The sequence below is a fragment of the Sycon ciliatum genome, chromosome 10 (genome assembly GCF_964019385.1).
Source record: "Sycon ciliatum chromosome 10, ocSycCili1.1, whole genome shotgun sequence".
In the NCBI taxonomy this organism is placed as follows: Eukaryota; Metazoa; Porifera; class Calcarea; order Leucosolenida; family Sycettidae; genus Sycon; species Sycon ciliatum.
Window position 1 is genome coordinate 9,343,871 of NC_088652.1, and position 22,388 is coordinate 9,366,258.

The 22,388-nt window shown below is 46.4% G+C and overlaps 1 protein-coding gene across 1 annotated transcript; it reads right to left on the reverse strand.

Annotated features, from left to right (window-relative positions):
* Positions 1 to 17,158: 17,158 nt before the first annotated feature.
* LOC135825984 (uncharacterized) lies at positions 17,159 to 22,388 on the reverse strand. Its single transcript, XM_065338619.1, has 7 exons — positions 21,795 to 22,388; positions 20,972 to 21,617; positions 20,538 to 20,782; positions 19,816 to 20,333; positions 19,466 to 19,610; positions 18,632 to 19,305; positions 17,159 to 18,463 (listed from the first exon to the last, which is right to left on the reverse strand). The coding sequence occupies exons 1-7, from the start codon at positions 22,219 to 22,221 to the stop codon at positions 17,702 to 17,704; spliced, it is 3,417 nt and encodes a 1,138-aa protein (XP_065194691.1). The 5' UTR covers positions 22,222 to 22,388; the 3' UTR covers positions 17,159 to 17,701.

A 22,388-nucleotide genomic window follows, 5' to 3' on the forward strand; every position in this document is an offset into this window, starting at 1 on the left:
TATCACATTTCGTTAATTTCTTACTTTTTAGACGGGATCCATGGACTAGAACACAATAACTTTTTTTAGAAAACTGCCATAAAGCAGTTTTTATTGCTATAATTTCTTTTGTTTTTTCTGTCACCAATCAATGGAATGCCCTATATCAATATGTAAAATTTACATATTGATATAGGGCATTCAATGATGGCCTTCACATCATATCAATACCGTATTATACGCATTGATGTGCAAGCCTTTTCTTGCAGAAAATAGCACTAGCATAAAGCGGGATTCACAGAAGCTTTTTTGCGATGCGACACGCGATGCGACAGCCGCGAAACCGGGAAATCCCCAAATCGCAACCATCGCGGACCCCACGCAACTGCCGCAACAGGGCCATCGCAGGCCATCGCAGAAGTTGAGCTTGGCTCAACTAAGGCCGATTCACAATACAACTTTCTGCGACGCGACATGCGACTTGCGACACATGCGACGAGCTGCGACAGCGACACACGGTTCACAATATTCTTCATGTAGTCCACAGGCCAAGGTGCAAAAAAGTGACTTTTCGTTCCCGCTCGAGGGGGACCAAGGTTTGACATGTGCAAATGATAGAGAATACATAGAGCTTTCAGGATCTGTGTCACTTGACCCAGAAACATGGGGCTTTGTTGACCAAATCAACGAAATACTTCTTGAAGAGTGTTACCATAGCAACCAAAGTGATAATTCCCAATTTAGGTATCTTGCAGATTAAATACCAACAGTGTTGCTTTGGAATGAAGTAGCCAAGGCCCAGACCTAGCTGTGTACACATTTTCATGATGATCGGAGGTGTTTTACTACCTCAATAGCATTTCTTAGAATAGAACACAATAGCGTCAATACACGGAATGCAATATACACTAACCATGCTTATGCAATCAACGGAATTCCGCCACTACACCTTGCAGTTCATTTTCCGCGTTTCTCTCCTCATCAAGCCCCACATACTAGTAGTAGTACTGTTCTTTCAATCAAGTGAACCCCTCGATAGGCATACTGCCTTTGGGTCATTTCACAATAGTAATACATTGTAATAATGTATGTCACATTTGAGAACATATTATACAACAAGGAGCCTGCACAAAATAGGAAATAGGACAAGTACACTAGAAGGATAATTTATTATTTCCTAGCATGAAGTCTCTGATTATAATAATAAAGTCTTAGTACTGGCATAATCTGTAAAGTTACTATTACTGTCACGCTTTCATGGGTCTCCGGACATTCCGATCATATTTCATGCCTAACTTTTCTGGTATAGGAGCTCAGTAGTTAGTGCGGGGCAGGTTCTGGCTCACTTTTTGACCTTTGACCTTTGGGCCAAATAAGGCACACTGTGTCGGTCGTGCTTGGTCTGGCCCCAGGACTTCCCCCAGGGTTTGACCTTTGACCTTTGGGTTAAATAAGGCACACTGCGTCGGGCGCGCTTGGTCTGGCCCCGGGACTCCCCAGGGTTTGACCTTTGGCCCTGCCATGCCATAAATGTCATCATGTTCTTTTCCGTGACGACCGTGCACTTGTGCACGTTCGGTGCATTCACACCGGGGAGTAGTAAAATACGTACTACTCCCTGATTTGCACATCGTAGATGTGCAGTGACATATTGCGCATGCGCGCATAAGCACGCGGAGCGTGCGACCTTCAGTGGCCCTGCGGAAAAGACGCAGTGCAACACAAGGTGGACTAGTACACGTGTCATTATACTAATCCCTGATTCGCACTTCGTAGATGTGCAGCAACAAGTTCACTTTCCTTGCATTCGTTTTATTCGCACATCGTAGATGTGCACTGACAAGTTGCCCTTACTTAGCGTGCGACTTTCAGTCCCTGACCCTGCATGCACTATCCATGCATTATAATGCTGGTGTTGTTGTTGGTTGTTGTTGGTTGTTGTTGGTTGTTGTTGTTGGTTGTTGTTGGTTGTTGTTGGTTGTTGTTGGTTGTTGTTGGTTGTTGTTGGTTGTTGTTGGTTGTTGTTGGTTGTTGTTGGTTGTTGTTGGTTGTTGTTGGCTGTTGTTGGTTGTTGTTGGTTGTTGTTGTCGGATGTTGTCGGTTGTTGTCGGTTGTTGTTGGTTGTTGTTGTCGGTTGTTGTCGTTATTGTGTATTGTGTTTTAATCGTTATTTTGTTCATTATCCAGGAGGATTTTGCTATGATCCAGTACCATTTTTTCGCATATATGACACAAGTGTGTGTAACCTTAGTGTGACGTGGGGTATGCTGATTGGATGTGAGGTGACGAGAGTATGCTGATTGGTCGATAACAATTAGTGGAAGGGATAAAGTAATGCGTCAGGATCATTACAGTTGCATTTGGCACCATGGAGTTTCAGGAGGAAGTTGAATTTTGTGATGGGTGTAACCATGAAGAAATAGAAACGGAAGAAGCTGTCGTTTGCATGAAATGTGGTCTAGTCTTGGGCTCTTTGTTTGCGCCAGAGGCAAATGTAGCAGAGCGTGTAATGCTGCCCAGTAAGCCTTACACAGATGTGCAGCGACTGGAATCAGTGGATACAAGTCTGGGGGCTTTTATCGAGAAGGTGGGAGTGTGTAAGCCGCTATACCCATCGCTTTTTGAAACTCGGCAACGCCTCTACGCTATGAAGAAGGGCAGTGAGTATAGAGCTCTGAATTATGCCATCGCCCTGTCATGCATTTACTATGAAGATGAAGAGATGGTGCAGATACTCAGTCTTCATCTCCCCAGAAGCAAAGATGCATGGATGAGAAATGCTTCCCTATTCAAGACTTCCCCAGTGTTCTTCAAAATGTGGATGAAGGTCATAACCCCAAAGAAACTACGTAAGGCTCACTTTGAACGGTTTATTGAGAGGACGGTGGATATGACAGAGCAAGAAGAACAGCTAATGATTGAACTCATCCAACATTATGGAGTTGAACCGAAGCTACCACTTGCTGCCTCACTGGCTTATGATGACTATCCAGATGCATTGATCTATATACTATCCACCATTGTGCAGGCATTCTAAACTGATTTAAGGTGCACGTGTCATCACTTGCTTGGAGAATATTGTTCTTTATGAATCATACAGTCAATTTCAACCGTAATCAAACCATCCATTGCATGAATTCGTTGAATTGAAAAGAAAGGAAACATTTCTATAATCTCACTCTGGTTTTTCGTATTATGGAAAAAGTATTGGAAGACTCTTTGCACTGTGGCCCCGAGGACCTCTGGGCCCCGGCGGTCCCACGTCACCCTGAGGGCCTGGCGATCCTTCAGGTCCTTGGGGCCCTATGTTTCCTGGGGGTCCTTGCGGCCCTGTAGCACCTATGTGTCCTGATGGCCCTTGGGGTCCTTGCAGTCCTGTGTGGCCCCTTAAACCTTGCAATCCAGATTCCCCAGTCGGGCCAGGACTTCCTTTTGGTCCAGGAACCCCTGGTCTTCCTCGATGTCCTTTAAGTGATCCGAATGCAGTCCAACCCGCAATGAGTTTTTTATATACAACGAGGGTGGTAGCATCCAAATAGAAGTCACCCTGTCTGCCGATGGGTGGCGACGGAGGGTCTGCTCCGCTATACCAACCAAATCCTGGATCACCTTTAGGACCTTTCATTTTGCGGATTTGGGCTAATTCCTTCTTCACCCACCCAGCAGGTACAGCACAGGTGTCCGACACACCGTCGTAATCCAGCCAGCATAAACGTTTGCCATTCATGTGCAGATTTCCTCTCATCCTCACGCTGCCATCCGTTTTCAAATGGGTTTCGTCATCTATCACCGTTGACTCCGCGAATTCTTTGATTCGACCCTCCATGATCTCAGCATCTGTTTTATTCAACTTGCTGTTCTGTAGTGCCCCGACATTGTACATCAGGGTGTTTTTGGTGTTATCGTTACCCACCAGAGTTTTGAGTTGCGCAATATCATCCTTCAAGGTTCTTATTGTTCGGCTGGAGGTTTCCTCAGACGGGCTCTTGTGGAAATGCATGCTCCAAAACGCCATCCTTGTTATTATGGGGAAATATTTCCCCTGTACAGTAGGTATGGCGGTGGTACTGTCTGCAGTAAACAACGCTTCTGCCGTTATAGCCGGTGCGTTCACGCCTCATTTTACACTGCGTATCAGGTCTTTGAATACCATAGGGAAACACATCAGTTTGGACACTGCCCAGTTCGAACTTCATTCTGAAAACGTTGATACGGAGAGTAACAAATTGTACGTGGAGACGCAAGAAGGGGAAGTTCAACTCTCCATCCTAACAGGAACTCACACGGATATTGCAGATCTCATTACAGTCATTAACGAGGCACTGAAAAGTGCAAATCACCCAGATATTGTGTTTTCCTATTCCCGCTATACAAGCCGAGCGAGCATCAGCGTACCTGTCGGGAAAAAAATTATCCTGAAACCCGACTCCCCCAGTGTCGTTCTGGGCTTGGGATCGATTGCAGAATCCGTGACCATACAACCTGGTCTTTTCACATCACCGTATGCAGTTGATCTGACTAGAGGGAGAAGGTTTGTGTTGTTGTATACAGACCTGATCGCCCAGGCCGTGGAATATGAAGACAATCAGGACTCGAGGATTTTGAAGACGTTCCCCATTCAAACTCACAACGGTATCAACAATTACATATTTGGAGAGAGAGACAAACGCGCTCTACTTCCGCACTCAAGCGTTACGGAAATATCATTTTGGCTGAAGTACAACACTGGAGAGTTTATCACCACGGGGTACCCGGCGTTATTGGATCTGAGAATCGAGTAAATTTTTCCACGTACAAGTAAGAATGGCGCAGCACGTCGTGGCCACTCAGATCCCAGACCCCTTTAAGGGGCTGCTGTCGAAAACTAAAGTGGTGCAGAATAGCATCCTAGAGCGAACCGAAAAGAAGATATCACTCCTAGAGGGGAGAAACTTTGTAAGACTGTATTCTCGAAATGGTTCACCACCCTCTCTGAACAGCGAATTGGATATATCATCACCAAATTTCATTGCCTTGAGTGAAAGTTACTTTATCGTCAAACTCCGGTATGAAGTTAGTGATAGTCGGGCTAATGGAGCCAGATCATATCCACACTGGGTGTGTACCACCTCCCCTGCATTTTCATGGTTCAAGAATATCCGCGTGGAACTAAATGGCACGGAGGTGACGCAATCTAGCAAGGTGCAAGATATGCAGAGTGTGCAACACATTCTTAGCCTTATGGAGAGTGACGTGGCTAAACTCCAATATTCCGATTCTGATCTGTACGGACTTCAGAAACTCGACCCCCAGAAGCGTGTTAAAGATATACCTCTAGGGAATTATCGGTATGGTGTAAAACGCTCGCACGCCTATGCGTTTGCAACAAACACAGATGGCGAAGATGATTTCGATGGTACGACACTGAAAAGACGGCCCACTGTCCACCTGTCGAATGAGGAGAACTTCAGTAATACTGTTCTGGAAAACGTTGCCCGTGTGACATCAGGGCATTTCCAGTTCAAAATGAGACCATTCCTTCCCTTCTTCAATGTGGATGATGCGTGGTTGCCTCCAGGAACACAAATCAAAATACGGTTTGATTTACCGCAAACCCAGCTCTCTAGATATATGATTGTCTCGGATAGAGGCGGAGGAGGAAACAGTCTAACAGGTGTTGGGCCTGTCAACATTGATCTGCTGCAGCTGGACTTTGTTTACCCTACCTATAGAATGGATAAGGCATACGTAGATCAAGTGCGTCTAAAGAACTATATTTCCATACCTGGTGCCCTCGGCTTGTACAGAAGAGTTTGACAGACGATGCAGGTACTCTGGAGCTACTCCACAATTCAGATATTCCTAGGAGGATGATCCTGTTCTTTTCTGATCTGAAACTCGGAGAAGATGCTGTCTTGGGTGGCGGCGCTGCCAGTAATTTCAGCAATCGCCTGGCCATGGTACATGCGAATCTTTCCCAACTCAGAGTAACCATTAACGATGAATCTGTGTTCGACAGTCCGCTGAAGTTCAGATGGGAGTGTTCCGAAAACAGTGATGCCAAGCACTATTATGACTATAACAAGTCGAGCTATTTACGTGGATACAACTTGGTTCAAGAGTTCTTTGGAAAGACCTATGGGGCTGAAATACCTATCACAGCCTCGGATTACTGTAACCATTACTTTATGATACCAATCAACCTCAATCTAGACAGGATGCTGGACAATGAAAAGGTCAGGGGTAACATGTCACTCGATTATCAATTCGCCAATGTGGCCAACGCCCCGATCAATGTACCCAGTCACGCAAGCACATCGATCAAGGTCAATTTATTATGTCTCGACCAGTATATGTATACCATGAGCAAGGAAGAAGGCATCAAGTGGGAGACTGTGTAAATATTTCCACGTTATAGTAACAATGCAGGGAGGAGATTTGGAAACCACACCCCGAGCGTGGGGAGGTGATCTACAGACTTTGGAAAGACAATACGGGTCTGGTATCTGGGGCTTCATCAAAAACATCTTTGGAGGTGCACAGGCTGAGGAGCTTCGAAAAAGAATGCAAGACCCCGAACAAGGCCAAAAGCTCACCCAGAGGGGTGGGCTTGGGATGGGGGCGATGTTAGGCATGTCGCTTCTTCCCATGCTCTTGGGTCGAGGTCAAGACGGCGAGTCCATCAGACGTCAGATGGTAGCCGGCCGTGAACCCATGATGCAGCGAGGCGGACTGAGCATTCCACCGGGACTCGTGGCTAAAGCCCTACCCATATTGAAAACCGTTGGTGCACCCTTAGCTATGGGGGCGCTAGCGTCCGTCGGTGACAATCTGGTGGACAAGGTATTTGGCCGGGGTCGAAAGGGAAATAGTAGAAAAAGCAGTACTCGAGCAAGCAAGAGACGATCTCAGAAAAGACGATCGAAGCTACCACCCACTAACAAATTCTCCAGGGGGCAACGTGCAAGGAAGCGCAAAGGAGACGGTTTGAAGAGGGAGGTTGAAGGTCTGGGAAGGCAGCTGTTTGAACATGCAAAGTCGAGAGTACAGTCCGGCATCAAGTCAGGAGCTAAGAAGAGAGGTAGAAGACGACGATCCTCAAACCCTCCAGAAACCATTACTGACCGTATCCGAACTCGCATAGAAAATACCCATAACCCTTCGTTTATACCTCAGAGCTTTAACATTTAATTTTTTCTCGTTATAGTAAGTATGGACTTTTCATCACTGCTGTCTCTGAAAGGAGGGTCTGCCTCTTTACTCCGCGTAGCAGGTCTGTCTCTACGATCTCAACCCAAGTACTCTGAGATTCTCCCCTCCCTCCAAACATGGGGACAAAATGTGCTATTTCTGGGTCAGAGCAGCATGGGGAAATCCCATTACCTCAAGGAAATACTTCGAGAGGTAAAGCCGGAACGACTTTACGTCATCTCCAATACTTCACCGGAGCAATACAGGCAGGAAGGCACGGAGTTGAAACATTACAGTGCAATGCCTGAGTGTATCGAAGAGACGGACATTCAGCCCAAGTCCTTTGTCATTATAGATGATATACGTGTCATGGGACTGAAGCATGGCAGTCAGAGGGAATGTCTTTACAAGTTTTTCACCATGTATAGCCATCATTATGAACTTAATGTGTTCTTTCTCTCTCAAAGCTTTGATAACATCAAAGATATGAAGATAAATACCAACTTCCTCTATCTTTTTCGCTTTACAGATAAATCCAACATCAAACGCTATCTTCATACTTTATTTGGCGGATCCTGTTTGAAAGCTAATCTTGTCTATAAACTCTATGAAAAACTATTAGAAGCTTGTTGGAGACCCTTTCTAGCGGTCGATGCATCACGCAATGAGTTTTATACTCACTGTGATTCTATAACATCGAAGGTTGTGTTTGAATAAAATATTTTCTGCCTATAGTAAGTATGGATGGTGTCAGTGTTCGCATTATACCCACCCACAGTGAGTGGGATGCGGTTACCGTCACTAAGATTGGAGACACCTGGGAGGTCACATTCCCTAGAGTAAAACTAATTGTCCAAATCGAATCCGAAGTTGATAGTTTTGAGTGGATTGCTGGCTGTGAAGCACGGGGGGTAGGAGTGGATGAGATTGATTAAGCCCGTTGTACAGAAATGGAGCGAATACGGGTGCACTTCCAACCTATCTGCATCGAGTGCAACGGCCGTACTCACCCAATACCACCAGAGAAGAGAGACGAGACCATGAAGATGATATGAGCCCCAGCCAGCAGAAACCTGAACATGTGTAATTTTTTCAAAAATTATTTTTTTGCTCGAAATTGATTCTACACTATTAATCATTCAAGTTATCAAGTTTGGTGACAATCTGATAAGCGAAAGCAAGGAAAATAGAGTTTGAAGTCACACAGGTCAAGATTCCGTACAGTTGGCGCAGCATCCATGCCCAGTGACTCAATGCAAGTTGATCCTACAGTTTCTGATTGTGATGTGGAACAGGTACATGTAAGTTAATAGAATGCAAGTCAGGCTTGCCCTCTTGGTGCTGCAGGCATGAGTAGTTCAGAAGTGTGACGATATTCCGTATACATGTACACCACTACCTTCTTTACAACACCAGAGTGCAAAACGATGATTGGTGGCTGGCCTTCCAAATTGTGTGCAGGGACCTCTGTGGTGGCAGTTTGAGCATTGTCCCAAAGCTTGCCATACTGATAGATGTACTGACCAATACCACTGACATCCACTCCCTTGCACACTTTCACTCAGACCATGATTTCAGCATAATTGTATTTCAATGATATGAGCGAATACTCGCGTTTTGTAGCACGTGAAGATGATGCCCCAAAGCGTTCAGCCGGTTTGACCTTTTAGGGATCCCTTTTCTCAGCACAGGCAGCAGCCAGCTTGGCGTCGTCTGGCAAGGTAGAGTACTGATAATACTACGCTCTGTTTTGCGCCGTGAGAAGCCCTTCATCAGTGTCTGCAACATCATTGTTGTCGATGTAAAAATACGGATCGCTCAGCGTCGACATTCAGCTTCTCCTCGCAGTCGCTATTACTCCAGCACTGACTATCGTCGCCACCAGTATCCAGTGTCGATTTTATGAGGGCTCTTCGTTGCTATGCATATGAGACTCGCCACTGCTGGACAAACTCAGCGAGATCGCCACCAGAGAAAATTCCGATCGCGAACTAACTTTCAGCGCCGATTCGTACAGGGAGTCTCACGCTGACAACTCTGGACTTAACGGTCCTTGTCGCGACACCTGTCGCCATCGCTGTGTCGAAACTCAACCTCCCTGTGACGAGCTCTCACCTAGCGCTAAAATCAATTGACCAGAGACATTTGAAGACACTTGAAACTCCTTTGACAACAAAGACACCCACTCGATCGAAAAAGAATCTTCAAAAGCCAGCTCACTGCGCGTCCCAAACTTTGACGTCACATTTTGATGATTGATATCAAGTACACAAGTGCTGATTTTCGCTGGCCGGGGCTCATATTACAAAACCCCCAGGATATCCTGAGTAAAGGTGACACCGTGTGGGAGGTTCAAGGTACTCCTCCAGTACGAGGTGGAGATTATAAGAAATTTTCCGGGCAAGTGAGAGAAGCACTGGCCTATATCCCCGAAGAAGATCGCCCATTTCCTATCTCCCAAGTGAAATCAAACCCTCGAGTAAAGGCTATGTATGATAGAACATTTAAGAACAATCCGGATCTGATAAACCCATCCTCGGTTACTAATGCTGTTGCATCGAATCTCCTCGATTATGATCAGAGTTCTGGAATGGCAAGAGGGTCCATAGCAGAGGCTAGAATGAGGCGAAACATCTCTGCCGCTAGTATCCCACTGCAAACCGCCATGGAGCCAAAGTTTGATAGAATAGTGATAAATACATTTGGTAAACTCCTAGTAGACCATAAGATACCGGAAGCCTTTCTGCAAAGCAGCCACTTCAGTGCAAGGCCGCAACTACACCAAGTCTATCAGGAGGATGAGCAGGGGCTCAGAGGTAGAATGGAAAACACTAGAGATACCCTCGAATTTCAAATCCTCAAAGACTATGCTACTCTGGTCAACCAAATCAATCAGTTTCACCTGTCGCGTTATCCATTCCAGCAGATTGCAGCAGCAGCCAACCTTAATGCGCTTCCAAACCACTCGAGGAGTAATGTGAAATTGGCTGCAATAAGAACTCAGCTTCTAGCCATACCAGGATCCGCAGACAAATATTCCGGTATAGGAGATATGATCAACGCCTACACTCGAACCAAAGAAGCAAAACTTATCAACGCAGAACAATTTATGTTAGGTCTCAAAGAGTACATGGCTGATGATGCCACCTTTATCAAAAGTGTCTTCAAGAATCGGCAAGTGGCTAGCAATACAAGGAGTCCCTATTACCGAACACTTGCTATTCTGAAAGGAAAATCCCTGGTATACTAGGTATGGATGTGGAGCTGAGCAACGTGGACATCGAGTCTGCGCTGAAACACATTCGCGGGTTCCGAGGTGTGACTAGCTATGATCTCCTGCCTGCCTTAAACCATGGCGAGTTTTGTGTGTGTAACACGGACAACATACTCCCGATATTGGACAAACCCGAAGGGGGACACCATTGGCTGACGGTGTGTAGGGAAGGCGATAATGTTCTGATATTTGACAGCTTCGGGCGTGCATTGATGCAGATGGCCGAAGACTATAAAGAACCGGAACTAAAACAATGTTTTCTTAATGTTTATTCCGGCTGCAACCTGTACACCAATACGCAAGTCATTCAAGATAGAAGCACAGCGGTCTGCGGACGTTATGCCATCCTGGTAGCGAAAGTCTTCTCAAAGACTGGTATAGACGGAGTATTGGAATTCCTCTCCTGTACGTTCTCTCACGATACCCTTCACAACGATCAAGTCATGGTTGGTGGGGATTGGCAAGATGATCTTGCCGATGAGCTACATAAACCTAAGCGAGTACATTTCCCACGCAGAAAAGTGGACGTTTACGGCAAGGACGATGTATGGAGTGCTGATCTCGTAGAAATGCAGCCCTTTAGCGAATATAACGAAGGAATTAGATATATTCTCAATGTTATAGACATATACACGAAGTATGCTTGGAGTGTGCCACTTAAGCGCAAAACCGGGGATAGTGTTGTCTCAGCCTTTAAAATCGTCACAACCAATCGGAAACCTAAGCTACTATGGGTGGACCATGGCTCGGAATTTTATAACAAAACGTTCAAGGAGTGGTTGAAGAAAAACGACATTCACATGTACAGTACAGAGAATGAAGGAAAAGCCGTCGTCGTTGAACGTTTGAACAGAACGCTAAAATCTCGTATGTGGAAGCACTTCACCGCTCGCTCGACCAACGTCTACATCGATGTGCTGCAAAAACTTGTCGACAACTACAACAATAGTAAACACCGTACAATTGGGATGACCCCCATGGAAGCCTCCCTAGGGAAACCGATTGAGCAACTGTATGAGCCCATTGCGGATGAGCCTGTCTTTCAAGTCGGAGATAAAGTTCGCATTACAGTGGAAAAAAGAATGTTTGCGAAGGGATACACACCCAACTGGACCGAAGATGTATTTGTGATTCGTAAGGTTCTCCCCACTTATCCGGTCACCTACAAAGTGAAAGACCTTGCCGATGAACCCATCACAGGAAGCTTCTACAAACAGCAGCTCATGAAGACTGCGCAAGCTACATTTCGAATCGATAAGGTGTTGAAAAGACGTAAGGGTAGTTTGCTGGTCAAGTGGAAGGGATACCCCGAAAAGTTCAACCAATGGGTATCGCAGAAAGAAATGAGGTATATTTCCAAGGATAGTAGTAGAGGGAAACGATGATGCAGTGCACAATGCAGACTACTGCAAGAAATCTGCTTTCTGCTGTTATTGCTGATCGACTGGCAGAACAAGGTCATGTAGACCTACCACAATGTGTATCGTCGCCGGAGTCGAAACCATCTCGGCTTTCTAGAGTTTTGGTACGAGTGTGTCGCTTAGTCAGGTGCAGTGGATCGAGATTTCAGGTGCTGATGCAGCAACTGTGTTTCAACTCCAGAACGGGTCGTACGCAATTTCTTACATTTGCAAAAGAACTATTTAAAAACGGTATCAGCCATGTTAAAATTGTGGCCCTGTACTTATTCAGCAGCGAGTTAGCGAACATCTGTATGGAGAATTCAACGGAACTGGGATTGCACTATGTACATCATGTCATGACCTGGCACTTAGATTACATGACCACCAATGTTTCGCCCTGGTTGGCGGAAAAAGGAGGTTGGCAAAGTTTTGAAAACACCCTTACACACGACTTCAACTGGTCAAATCGCTCAGTATGGACTCATCCCCGTTCAGCCTTTTTGGCCATAATTTTTCTCATCCTAATGGTTGAATGGATGTGAGAAAAAATTCCCGGTACAGTAAGATCAAGATGGACTCCTCAAGCAATGCCACCCCATCAGCCGAGCCATCAACTGCGAGCAACAGCGAAGCCTATGAGAAAGTGAAGGGGCGTTTGAATAAAGTTAAACTTACTCAACAACTACTCCTGCTTGCACCAGTGCTGTTCGGAGCCAGCAATGTGGTGGCAGAGAAATCCACTCAAACCTCACCAGCCGAAAGAACAAGCATCATAACTACATTCATACTGGCCATCATATGGACTTTAATTACAGAATGGCTCAGACCACGCAGTGGTCGCCAGCTATTCTGGATTATATGAAGAATGTGATGTCGAACATATCAACGTGTTTGGCCTAATTCTCTAACTTGACAGCTAGTTTGTAGTGTATTTTACATGTTTTATGTGAATTTTGTGTTTTATTTTGTGCGCATGCCCTTTGGCATCTTGGAAAGCGCACATTTTTTTGTTGTCGAAACTGTCCGTTCCACACTTGCTCTTCGGCCTTTGATAGCGAGCCTCTAACAAGTGCATTATCCCAATATCAACGTAGACGGGTGGGAGGGAAGGGACGTTGATATGTTCGACATCACATTCTTCATATAATCCAGAATAGCTGGCGACCACTGCGTGGTCTGAGCCATTCTGTAATTATATTTCAGAATGCTCTGTCTCCATATCAACGTGATTTTGTAGCTTGTCAGTGGTCGACAGCTTGGTAGACAGGACAGCCTTCCCGAAGGTGTTGTTCTTCTGAGGCTTGTAGTAGAACTTTTGGAAGATACTCTCACTGCTCCAATCTGCTGCAGAGAGGATATCGGTCGTTGTGACCCCAGCGTCTGCTGCAGCTGAAGTTGCAGCACTTCGCACCGAGTGCGCTTTGAAGATATCCGTATCGATTCCGGCCTTCGCCAGAACTGTTTTAATCCATCTGGCTACGGTCGATGATGACACCGCTTTGTAGGGTTGTATTGTAGCAATCAGGAGTTGAGCTTGCTTTTCATCATCAGCTCGATTCGCCAAGGTCCTACTTTCGTAGTCCTTCAATGTTTGCACAGGACACAGTAGTGCATTGTCCTTAAATGCTGGGAAGAAGAACTCTGTAATCTTCTTGTTCTGCCTGGACTGCTTTGCCAGTTTTGTCGGGTGAAATGTTACGCCCTCCGGGCTAAACTGCCTGAACCTTATATCAAGGTTCACAAGATCCACCGATCTCGATGGCCTAGTGAGGGCCAACAGCATCGTGATTTTGAACGTTATATCCTGGAGGGACATTTGCTCGTTCTGACCTAGTGAGACCAGGTATGTTGTGACCTTTGATACGTCCCACGTTGAGGAGTACCTAGGTTGGGGTGGTCTTTCATGGAAGACGCCCTTCAGTAGTCTGCTTACCATTGGGTGTGATCCCACTTCGTATCCATCAACTTTGTCGTGGATAGATGATATTGCAGATCGATAATTACACAAGGACCTATACTGGTACTTATTCTGATAAAGAGAAGCCAAGAAGTTAACCACGCCGGCTATATCTCCCGAAATGGGATCAATGTCCCTTTCGACACACCAGCATGCCCATTTCTTAAAGAGGGAATCATAAGTTTTTGCAGACTTCTGTTTCCAAGATGCGAGGAGAAGTTTTGAAGCCTCTCCCGAAAGGTTCTCTGCTGAGTATCTTGACCTGAGATATTCCACACGGCTAGGGGTGGGTTTATCTCCGGTTCGTTGACTGGGTGAGTTGGTTGGATCGGGCTTCTGGAGCTCGTTATGAGGCAAGGCTCTTGGATCAGCATGTCCAATAGCATTGGGTACCACACTTGGCCCGGCCATACCGGTGCCACAAGCACAATCTCTGCATTCTGTTGTTGGACTTGTTGCAGGACTTTGCCTATCAAGTTCCAAGGTGGGTTGGCATAGCCGTTCGAAACTTTCCAGTTCATTGTGAAGGCATCTGTGGCTATTGCTACTGGGTCGGGTCTCCAACTCACATACTGTGGGAGTTGATGGGACAGTCGAGAGGCAAAGAGGTCCACATCCAGTGGGCCGAATCTCGAGTTTATCCTTTGAAAGATTTTCGGGCATAGCATCCAGTCCGATCTGTCTTTCATCACTCGGGATTCCTCGTCGGCAATCACATTCAACGAACCCGCGAGATGAGAGGCTTTGAGAGTGATATTCCTCTGAAAGCACCACACCCAGAGCTCTTTCGTCAACCGGTTGAGTTCCGGTGATACGGTTCCTCCCAGTTTGTTGATGTAAGTCAGGGCAGTCGTGTTGTCCATCTTTAGATGGATCACAACATCTGTAGCATCCTTGGCATAGCTCTTGATCGCAAGGGATGCCGCCAGTAATTCCAGGCAGTTGATGTGCATGTGTCGTTCCTGTGGGGACCATGGTCCGCCTGTTCGAACATTGTTGAAAGATGCTCCCCAGCCTATTGTGGATGCATCTGTCTCTATCACCATGTCCGGCTTCGCCAACAGGAGTTGTTTCCCGTTCTTGTGAGACAGGTGATCCGTCCACCATGTCAGTTCCTCTCTGGCATCTGGTGACAGATGGCAAGGATGGGAGTACTCTTGATTCCCCTCCTCGAGAGACACTCGTAGACACCTCTGCAGGTGTCTGTAAAACAATGGTGCCGCAGCGATTGCTTGGGCCGCATGGTTCAGTTTGCCCAGAAATCTGGAAACTGCCAACGCCGTCAAGGCATCTGCTTGCAGTAGACTTTTCGCCTCGGACTTGATCTTCTTGATCTTGTCTGAGGGTAACTTCAGCTCCATCGTTGCGGAGTTCACTGTCAACCCGAGGAATTCTGTCTCCTGGGTTGGAATCACTTGGGATTTGGTTTGGTTTACTGTGAAACCCAAGTTTTCGAGTAGAAAGATCAGGCACATTGTGTGTTGACGAGCTTTCTCTTCGCTTTCTGCCAGAATCAGAATATCGTCTATGTAGATGATTACTCTCAGTCCGAGTGTCCTGAGAAAAACCATTATTGGCTTCGTGGTCTTGGTAAAGACCCATGGAGCCGACGACAGACCGAAAGGTAGGCAGTTGAACCGGTACGTCTTTCCCATCCACTGAAATTTCAGGTAGGATGTGTGTTCCGGCGTTATCGGGATCGCAAAGTAAGCGTCCTTTAGATCGACTTTCGTCATCCAGTCGCCCTGCTTTAGCAGGTCTTTGAGAGTGTGAATTCCTTCCATCTTGAAGGAAACTTTCCTCACAAAGGTGTTGAGACTCTTCAGATTTATTATTGGTCTCACACCCCCGTCCTTCTTCGGGACTGCAAACAACTGAGAAATGAATTCTTTCTCTTGCTTCTTCATCTGTACTTCCGTAACAGCATGTTTCTCTACCATCTTTTGCACTTCTAGTGAAAGACAGTTCATCTCTTCCCCGGAAAAGACTATTTCGTGGGGCGGTTTCACTTGATGGGGTTGAGCAATCCAATCTATTGCATACCCTTGCACACAATCCTGTACCCAACGGTCGGATGTGAGAACTTTCCAATTTTGAATGAAAAGTTGTATCTTCCCTGCAGGGGGAGGACTCTGTAAGGCTATGCTTTGAGCCATGTCCACAAAACCCAAGTCCTTCAGGCACACCATAAGCGGAGATTGAGACATATTTGGAAGAAATTTTATTTCTTTCAAATGATTCATGAGGAGGCACTTCTGGTCCCGCTGATGCTCGTGTGCTGGACTTGGACTTGTTGGAGCTGGATGTCACTTGGCAGAGTCCGAGGACTTCTTGCTGCTGCCGTGGCTGAAGCTCGAATTGCCTGCGTAAGGCTGGTACCGTCCTCGTCCCCTGAATCCTCCACGGGAATTGCGGGAGTCCCGGTGAAAAACCGGCTGGTGGCTCTTGAAACCGCTCGGTTTCTTGGCAGGAGCTGACTGGGTATGGGTCTTGCTGGCTGCAACGCTGTTCAGCACCCGCATCTCGTCATCACGCTCCTTCGCCTTCTTGTAAAAGCCGTCGCCAAACAAATGTTGACGGGCTTCGGTAAAAATGGAGTCATCCTCAGCCATATCCGCAATGCGGGGGTTCAGACTAGAGAGGGCAATTTGACGGCGTTCCCGATTACATTGGGCCGAAAAATTCCCGAGGAGTTTTACTGCTGACTGTACAGCCTCCAATATCTCGCAAGCAGAGATATCCCCACTCTCTGCTCCCTCCAACACTCGAGTTAGGGGACCAACGGCGTCCAGGCCCAAGCTTTGCAGGCGCGCCAATTGTTTGTCTCGAGACTTTGTCTCATTGGACATCCTGGACTTCATGACTTTGTCAAGTCCAGGACAAGCCGAGTGTGGACAGTTTGGGGCACCAAACTTGTCACGAATTTGTCGCCTGCTCGGATTCGGCAAGGCGGAACAAAAACTCGACTTCAACAAACCCATAGTTGAATCAGACACAGGAAAAAGTTTGACCCCTTTGGAGTCCAACTCTTCCGTCTCTTTCTCCATTTCCTCCATCACACTGCTATCATCCGGCCATGACTTGGAGCTTTGCTCCTTGTATGGTGTGGACGTGCCGAGGAATGAGACAGTCGAAGGATTTTGTCTTTGACTATCCTCGATTCTCGTTACACGATCAGCAATGCTTTGCATGCTGGCTTGGATATTTTCCAGGATTCCAACCATCTCGCTGGACGGTGTAGACGACGTCTCCATACCAGTATCCATAACTAGAAGAAGTACAAAGACTAAGAAATGTTTCAAAACTGAAAAGGTACAAGACATACAAAAACGCAGCCGTCACTCAAGGCGAGCTAGAAAAAAGGCCGAAGAGCAAGTGTGGAACGGACAGTTTCGACAACAAAAAAATGTGCGCTTTCCAAGATGCCAAAGGGCATGCGCACAAAATAAAACACAAAATTCACATAAAACATGTAAAATACACTACAAACTAGCTGTCAAGTTAGAGAATTAGGCCAAACACGTTGATATGGAGACAGAGCATTCTGAAATATAATCTCATTTTTATGTCATCATTGTGAGCATAAATTTACGCAAGTATATAAGCATTTTCTCAAGCTGGGGAAATATATGCCCGCAGATACTGAACTTGATCAATTTGATGATATATGGACTATGCTGCGCACACACTGCAAACCAAAGTATGTAGGGTAATATTTTATGATGCGATGAAGATTATTATACCGCACAATGCACTATATCCTGCAATATAATTGAGGCACAAGCCTGAAATATTTAACAAAAATGTAGAGTGTTGGAGCCAGCTCCACACGTCAAGAAAGGAGGAATATTAGACAGAAGAATGGCGGGGAGTTTTGCATGAAAATGATGAAACATGTTCAATGTGGGGTCCTGCCCATTAAATGTCCTTGTGACCATATGCAAGTGTGGCCATGCCATCATCCAGTATATACCGCTTGCAGTCGAATGGAGACAATGCCACCTTGGTGGTTACCTCCTCATACACTGTGTGGCAATGTGATCGGAGACCCGTCATAGGCCTGGCAGACACACGATGACTGAGCAGTGCATCTACATAGTCCTTGTGGGTGATGGTATTTGCCAGGACTGCCTTTCGCACACCCTTGGCTCGTTTGGCCGATTCCTGCCCGATGTAGGAGTACATCTTCGATCTTAGACCTACAAACTCCACCATGGATTTCCCACCAAGCTCATCTTTGAATTTGCCAACCACTTTCTTATTGGCAGAAGTGTACTGAGGATGGTCAGTGGGAAAGTTGCTGGTGTCATACAGAGACAGATCCATCTCTGCATAAACATCACCGGTGGTTATGTGCACAATAACAGAGTCGGTGTCGGTGTACAACAGCCGGATTCTGCTACCGTACTGCTCCTTCAGCACATCGTAGTAGAAGGAGTACATGTGTACCTTTGACAGGTCTAGTATCGACATACCCACATAGACCGGCTTGTTGAGCTTGATCTCAGTGTGCTGCTTTTCTATTCCGACAAGCCCGTTCGGGAAAATGTCGTGCCGCACATATGTAGGCTTGCTCACTGCCCTCAGTACCTGCTCCTCACTTTCTTCTCGCAAGAGATCGATGCGTATTCGATTACGAACGTTCTCCATCGTCTTGCCAAAGACTGAGTTGTTCATCAGCTGCAGCACACAAACAGGCAAACATGACACATGAGAATCATATCATGCCATTCCTTCACATCAGCATATTTTTCAATTAGCATACTCCACGTCACACTTGCACCATACATGCAACAACAAAAAACAACAACAACAACATACGAGACTGCACACAACGGTTGCATTTACCTTGTAAAAGCTCTTCTCAAAGTCGGTTGTAGCCCTCGTGCGAAGTGCAGTGTTCAGATTGATGTAGGGAGCCATCCAGGCACTCTGCTGAAATCCCAACACCTTGTGAACAGCGGTCACCACCATGCCCAGACGCGAATACAGCTGCAGTGTACGGTAGTGTAACACATACTTGGACTTGGGTAGGAGACTGGGTGTCAACTTGACTCCATCTACGGCTGACACTTTGAGCTCCTCCACAAGTGCTTGTTGGTATGGTGATAGCTTATCTGAGAATGTTCTCATCACTTCCGGTGCGAGTGGATAATCATTGAAGTAGTGGTGCAGCGAAGAAGGTACCTCAAGATCACACTCCACAATGAACCCAGTGCTCGAATCTACAGGGTGTGCCAGTATCTCGGACAGGTTCTTGTCACACCAGGCAAACTCAGACGTCGGCATACTCTGGCACATAGCCCAGCCATACAGGTTGTTGGCATCAAGGTATAGCAGGTATGATGTGGGCTCGGCAGGATTGTACTGATCCATCGTTGGGTTGTTGGCCTTGCCGTACCGCTGCGACGCCATTGAGATGCCCCCACGTAGACCGGCTTCGACAAACAGATGCATGTCTACATCCGTGAGCAGCTGCAGTTCAATCTGGGTGAACTGTAGTAGAGCATCCCATGCATATCCTACATAACACCATACAACACACCAGAACACAAACACGAAAGTCAATACACCATGCAAAAAGTATAAAAATACACCGACAAGAAAGCACAAGAATACTAACAGAGAACACCATCTAAAGGAGAGAATGCATTGGACAACAACAAAGACTGATGAACATACCTGGGAGAGTAAGGTAATGGGCTGGATCCAACCCATACGTCTTGTATGCCGTCTTGCGGAAATGCTCAAAGACATCTGCTAGAAGATAGACATCTGTTTGCAAATAGAGGTCATGATAGGCCTCCATTGTACTGCACTCAAATGTCTGCAAAACAAAACAAAAAACAGCAACGCACGCACGCATGCACACATCCATACACACAAGCATCCACATATCCACAGATAGAGAGCAATGAGTACAAAAAAATGAGTAGAGCACATCACAACAGCATTCAAAAGTCATAAGTAGAGCACAGTACAAAAAGCATGGCATCAGGGAAATTCTGAGGGGCAAGGCACAAGCTGCTTACCTGCCATACGTTCTGAGCATGGGCATAGTCGGCATCACTGATACCTTCTCCAGTCAAACTAGACTCAAATGCTGATTTAGGTGGCAGCTGTGTCTCATCAAACCGAGCAAAGGAGTCCATGTACTCGTAGGGGTAGACACCCTTACGCAGGAGAAGGTCATGATGGGCCAATGTACGAGTAAGCTTGAAGGCATCTTCCGGAGTGTTGCTCACCAACGAGTCCAGAGAGGAGTTCAAGAAGGCCATGGAGTCGATGAAGCGGTACTGACGCCACTTGAATGAAATATATTTCTCCATGTTGTTGGCGATGACACTGATCTCACCAACCTTCTTAATCCGCTTACGCTGGTTAGAGTCCTCGTACTCCACCTCTTCAACCTCGGTCATACCAATGTGGGCGATGAGGTGGTGAGCATCGTACCCTTTCAGGTTGTGAAACACAACCGGAATGATCTGGCGATCTGGGTAGATACTCAGCTGAATATTACACTGGTAGTGTGCAGCACCACGGTAGTTGCCTGTGCAGATATTCAGAAAGAGGGGAATACACAAACATAGTAAACATCTACAGTGAAGGTGATACCACAGACAATACAATTCAATACACCATGATAAAACACAGATGCAAACAGCTACAAAGACATGAAAATGCACTATACACATACGCATATCTACACACAACTGCAAAACAACAAAAATAAACAAAAAATTATAATACTTACCAGTGAGATGATCATGATCACGAACACGATCTTCTCCAAGTACTTCATCACATATCCAGCAGTTGACTGCGTTCTGAAACTCAAGCTCCAGTTCTGCCGTCATCTGAATTGGCTTGATATCCGCCAAATCCTCCTGGATACTGCCTTCCAACTCTTTGAGACTGTCGAAAAAGTTGTGAATGGCATTCTCACTGCAGTCGTCAAACTCGCCACGGACTTCACCGTTGGATCGGATGGCAGCATATCTACAAGAGCATAAAAGAAGAAGGAAAGTAAGAATGAGTGATTTTGAAAAAAAGGAATCACACAAAATGCACATACTACAACACGAACACAATTAGGGGAAAACAAGACAAGAAGGAATAACAGCAAGCACTGTGCAGGTATGAGTGCAGCAAACATTAGTCAAAAACAACACCAACAACAAAACATACCTGATGCTGCATGGTACATGACGGGCTGTGCGTACAGTGCTGCTGCCATGCTGTTCCTCCATCGGCTCAATGATGGCCTCCGTATCAGCGTAAATGATATACGGAGCCACCATCCTGTGCTTCAAATTTGTATATTTGAGGATGCTGTCCTTTGCTGTGGGCATGACTACTGGCACAGGCTTCATCACCTGACATCTCTCGCTGTGATGCTGCAGGGAGTCTGCTGTTTTGTGTGCGGAGAGGCATCGCAAGCAGTAGTGTGTTGCGTGTCTGTTCTTATTCTCGCATGCACGACTGAAGTTTTTTATCCATGTGAAGTGGTTCTCATGAAGAAGCAGGTTGATGGGAGTCTCCTGTCGCTCGCTGAGATAGAGTGGGTACAGATTCCCCTCGTACCCAAACACATTGATTGCAAGACCATTCTGTATCTCCACTTTGGATACATCACGGAGCGTTGCAGGGAACATTACACCGTCGAACCGCAGCTCCTCCACATACTGGGTGTACCTGGACACACGCCCTGCATTCTGTTCGACTGGGTGCAGCGCTGACAACAACGCCCACATCAAACACCTGTCATCGTTGTTCTTTACGTTAATGATGGCCTTCTTTTTTTCTAATTTGGGCGGGATATCAGCTGCACCACCTACAGTACACCACAAAAATACAACGAAGGCTTTGCTCAGAGTAACACCACATCACAACTACACCCTCTCGACAATCACGAAAAACTGTACATCTAGTACAAAACAATACATCTACAACTTTCCACAAGAAATTCGACAGGCTTCGAACAAACACTGCCGGATGAACAGAAACTCACCTCGAAGAGGAGTGTACTTTGCTGTCGACACATCCAGCTGTCTCACTCGAGAAACGGTCCAGTTGGATCCGTTCTGCACCCACTTATCAATAAGACCAGTGATCCTCGCCACCATCGTCTTGACTGCACTATCAATATCCCCTTCGCTGAGGATCCGAGCCGGTCTACTTCTAAAAAACGGGACGGCAGACGTACTACCCGTGGCCGACTCTCGTGTCATCTCCACCCTCAAAACTAAAACCACCTTGAACGGGTGAGACTGAAGCTCCTCGAGCAGAACCTGTCGGAGCTCGTCATGATGGCTGCTGAAAAAGACGAGAGGATCAGTGCCTGAACCTGGCAAAGAAAACTTTTTCAAAAAACCACGCACGGCACTCGAGGTGGGCAATCTGGGCTGCCTAGATCGTTTTGCACTTGGCTCCGCCATCGTCACGTAACCTCCAGCACTGCCTACAACATACTGAGGAAATAATCTCCCCGTACAGCGTATATGAGGTCGGCTATCACCCTACAATGACACGTGTACTATACTAGTCCACCTTGTGTATACGTCTTTTCCGCAGGGCCACTGAAGGTCGCACGCTCCGCGTGCTT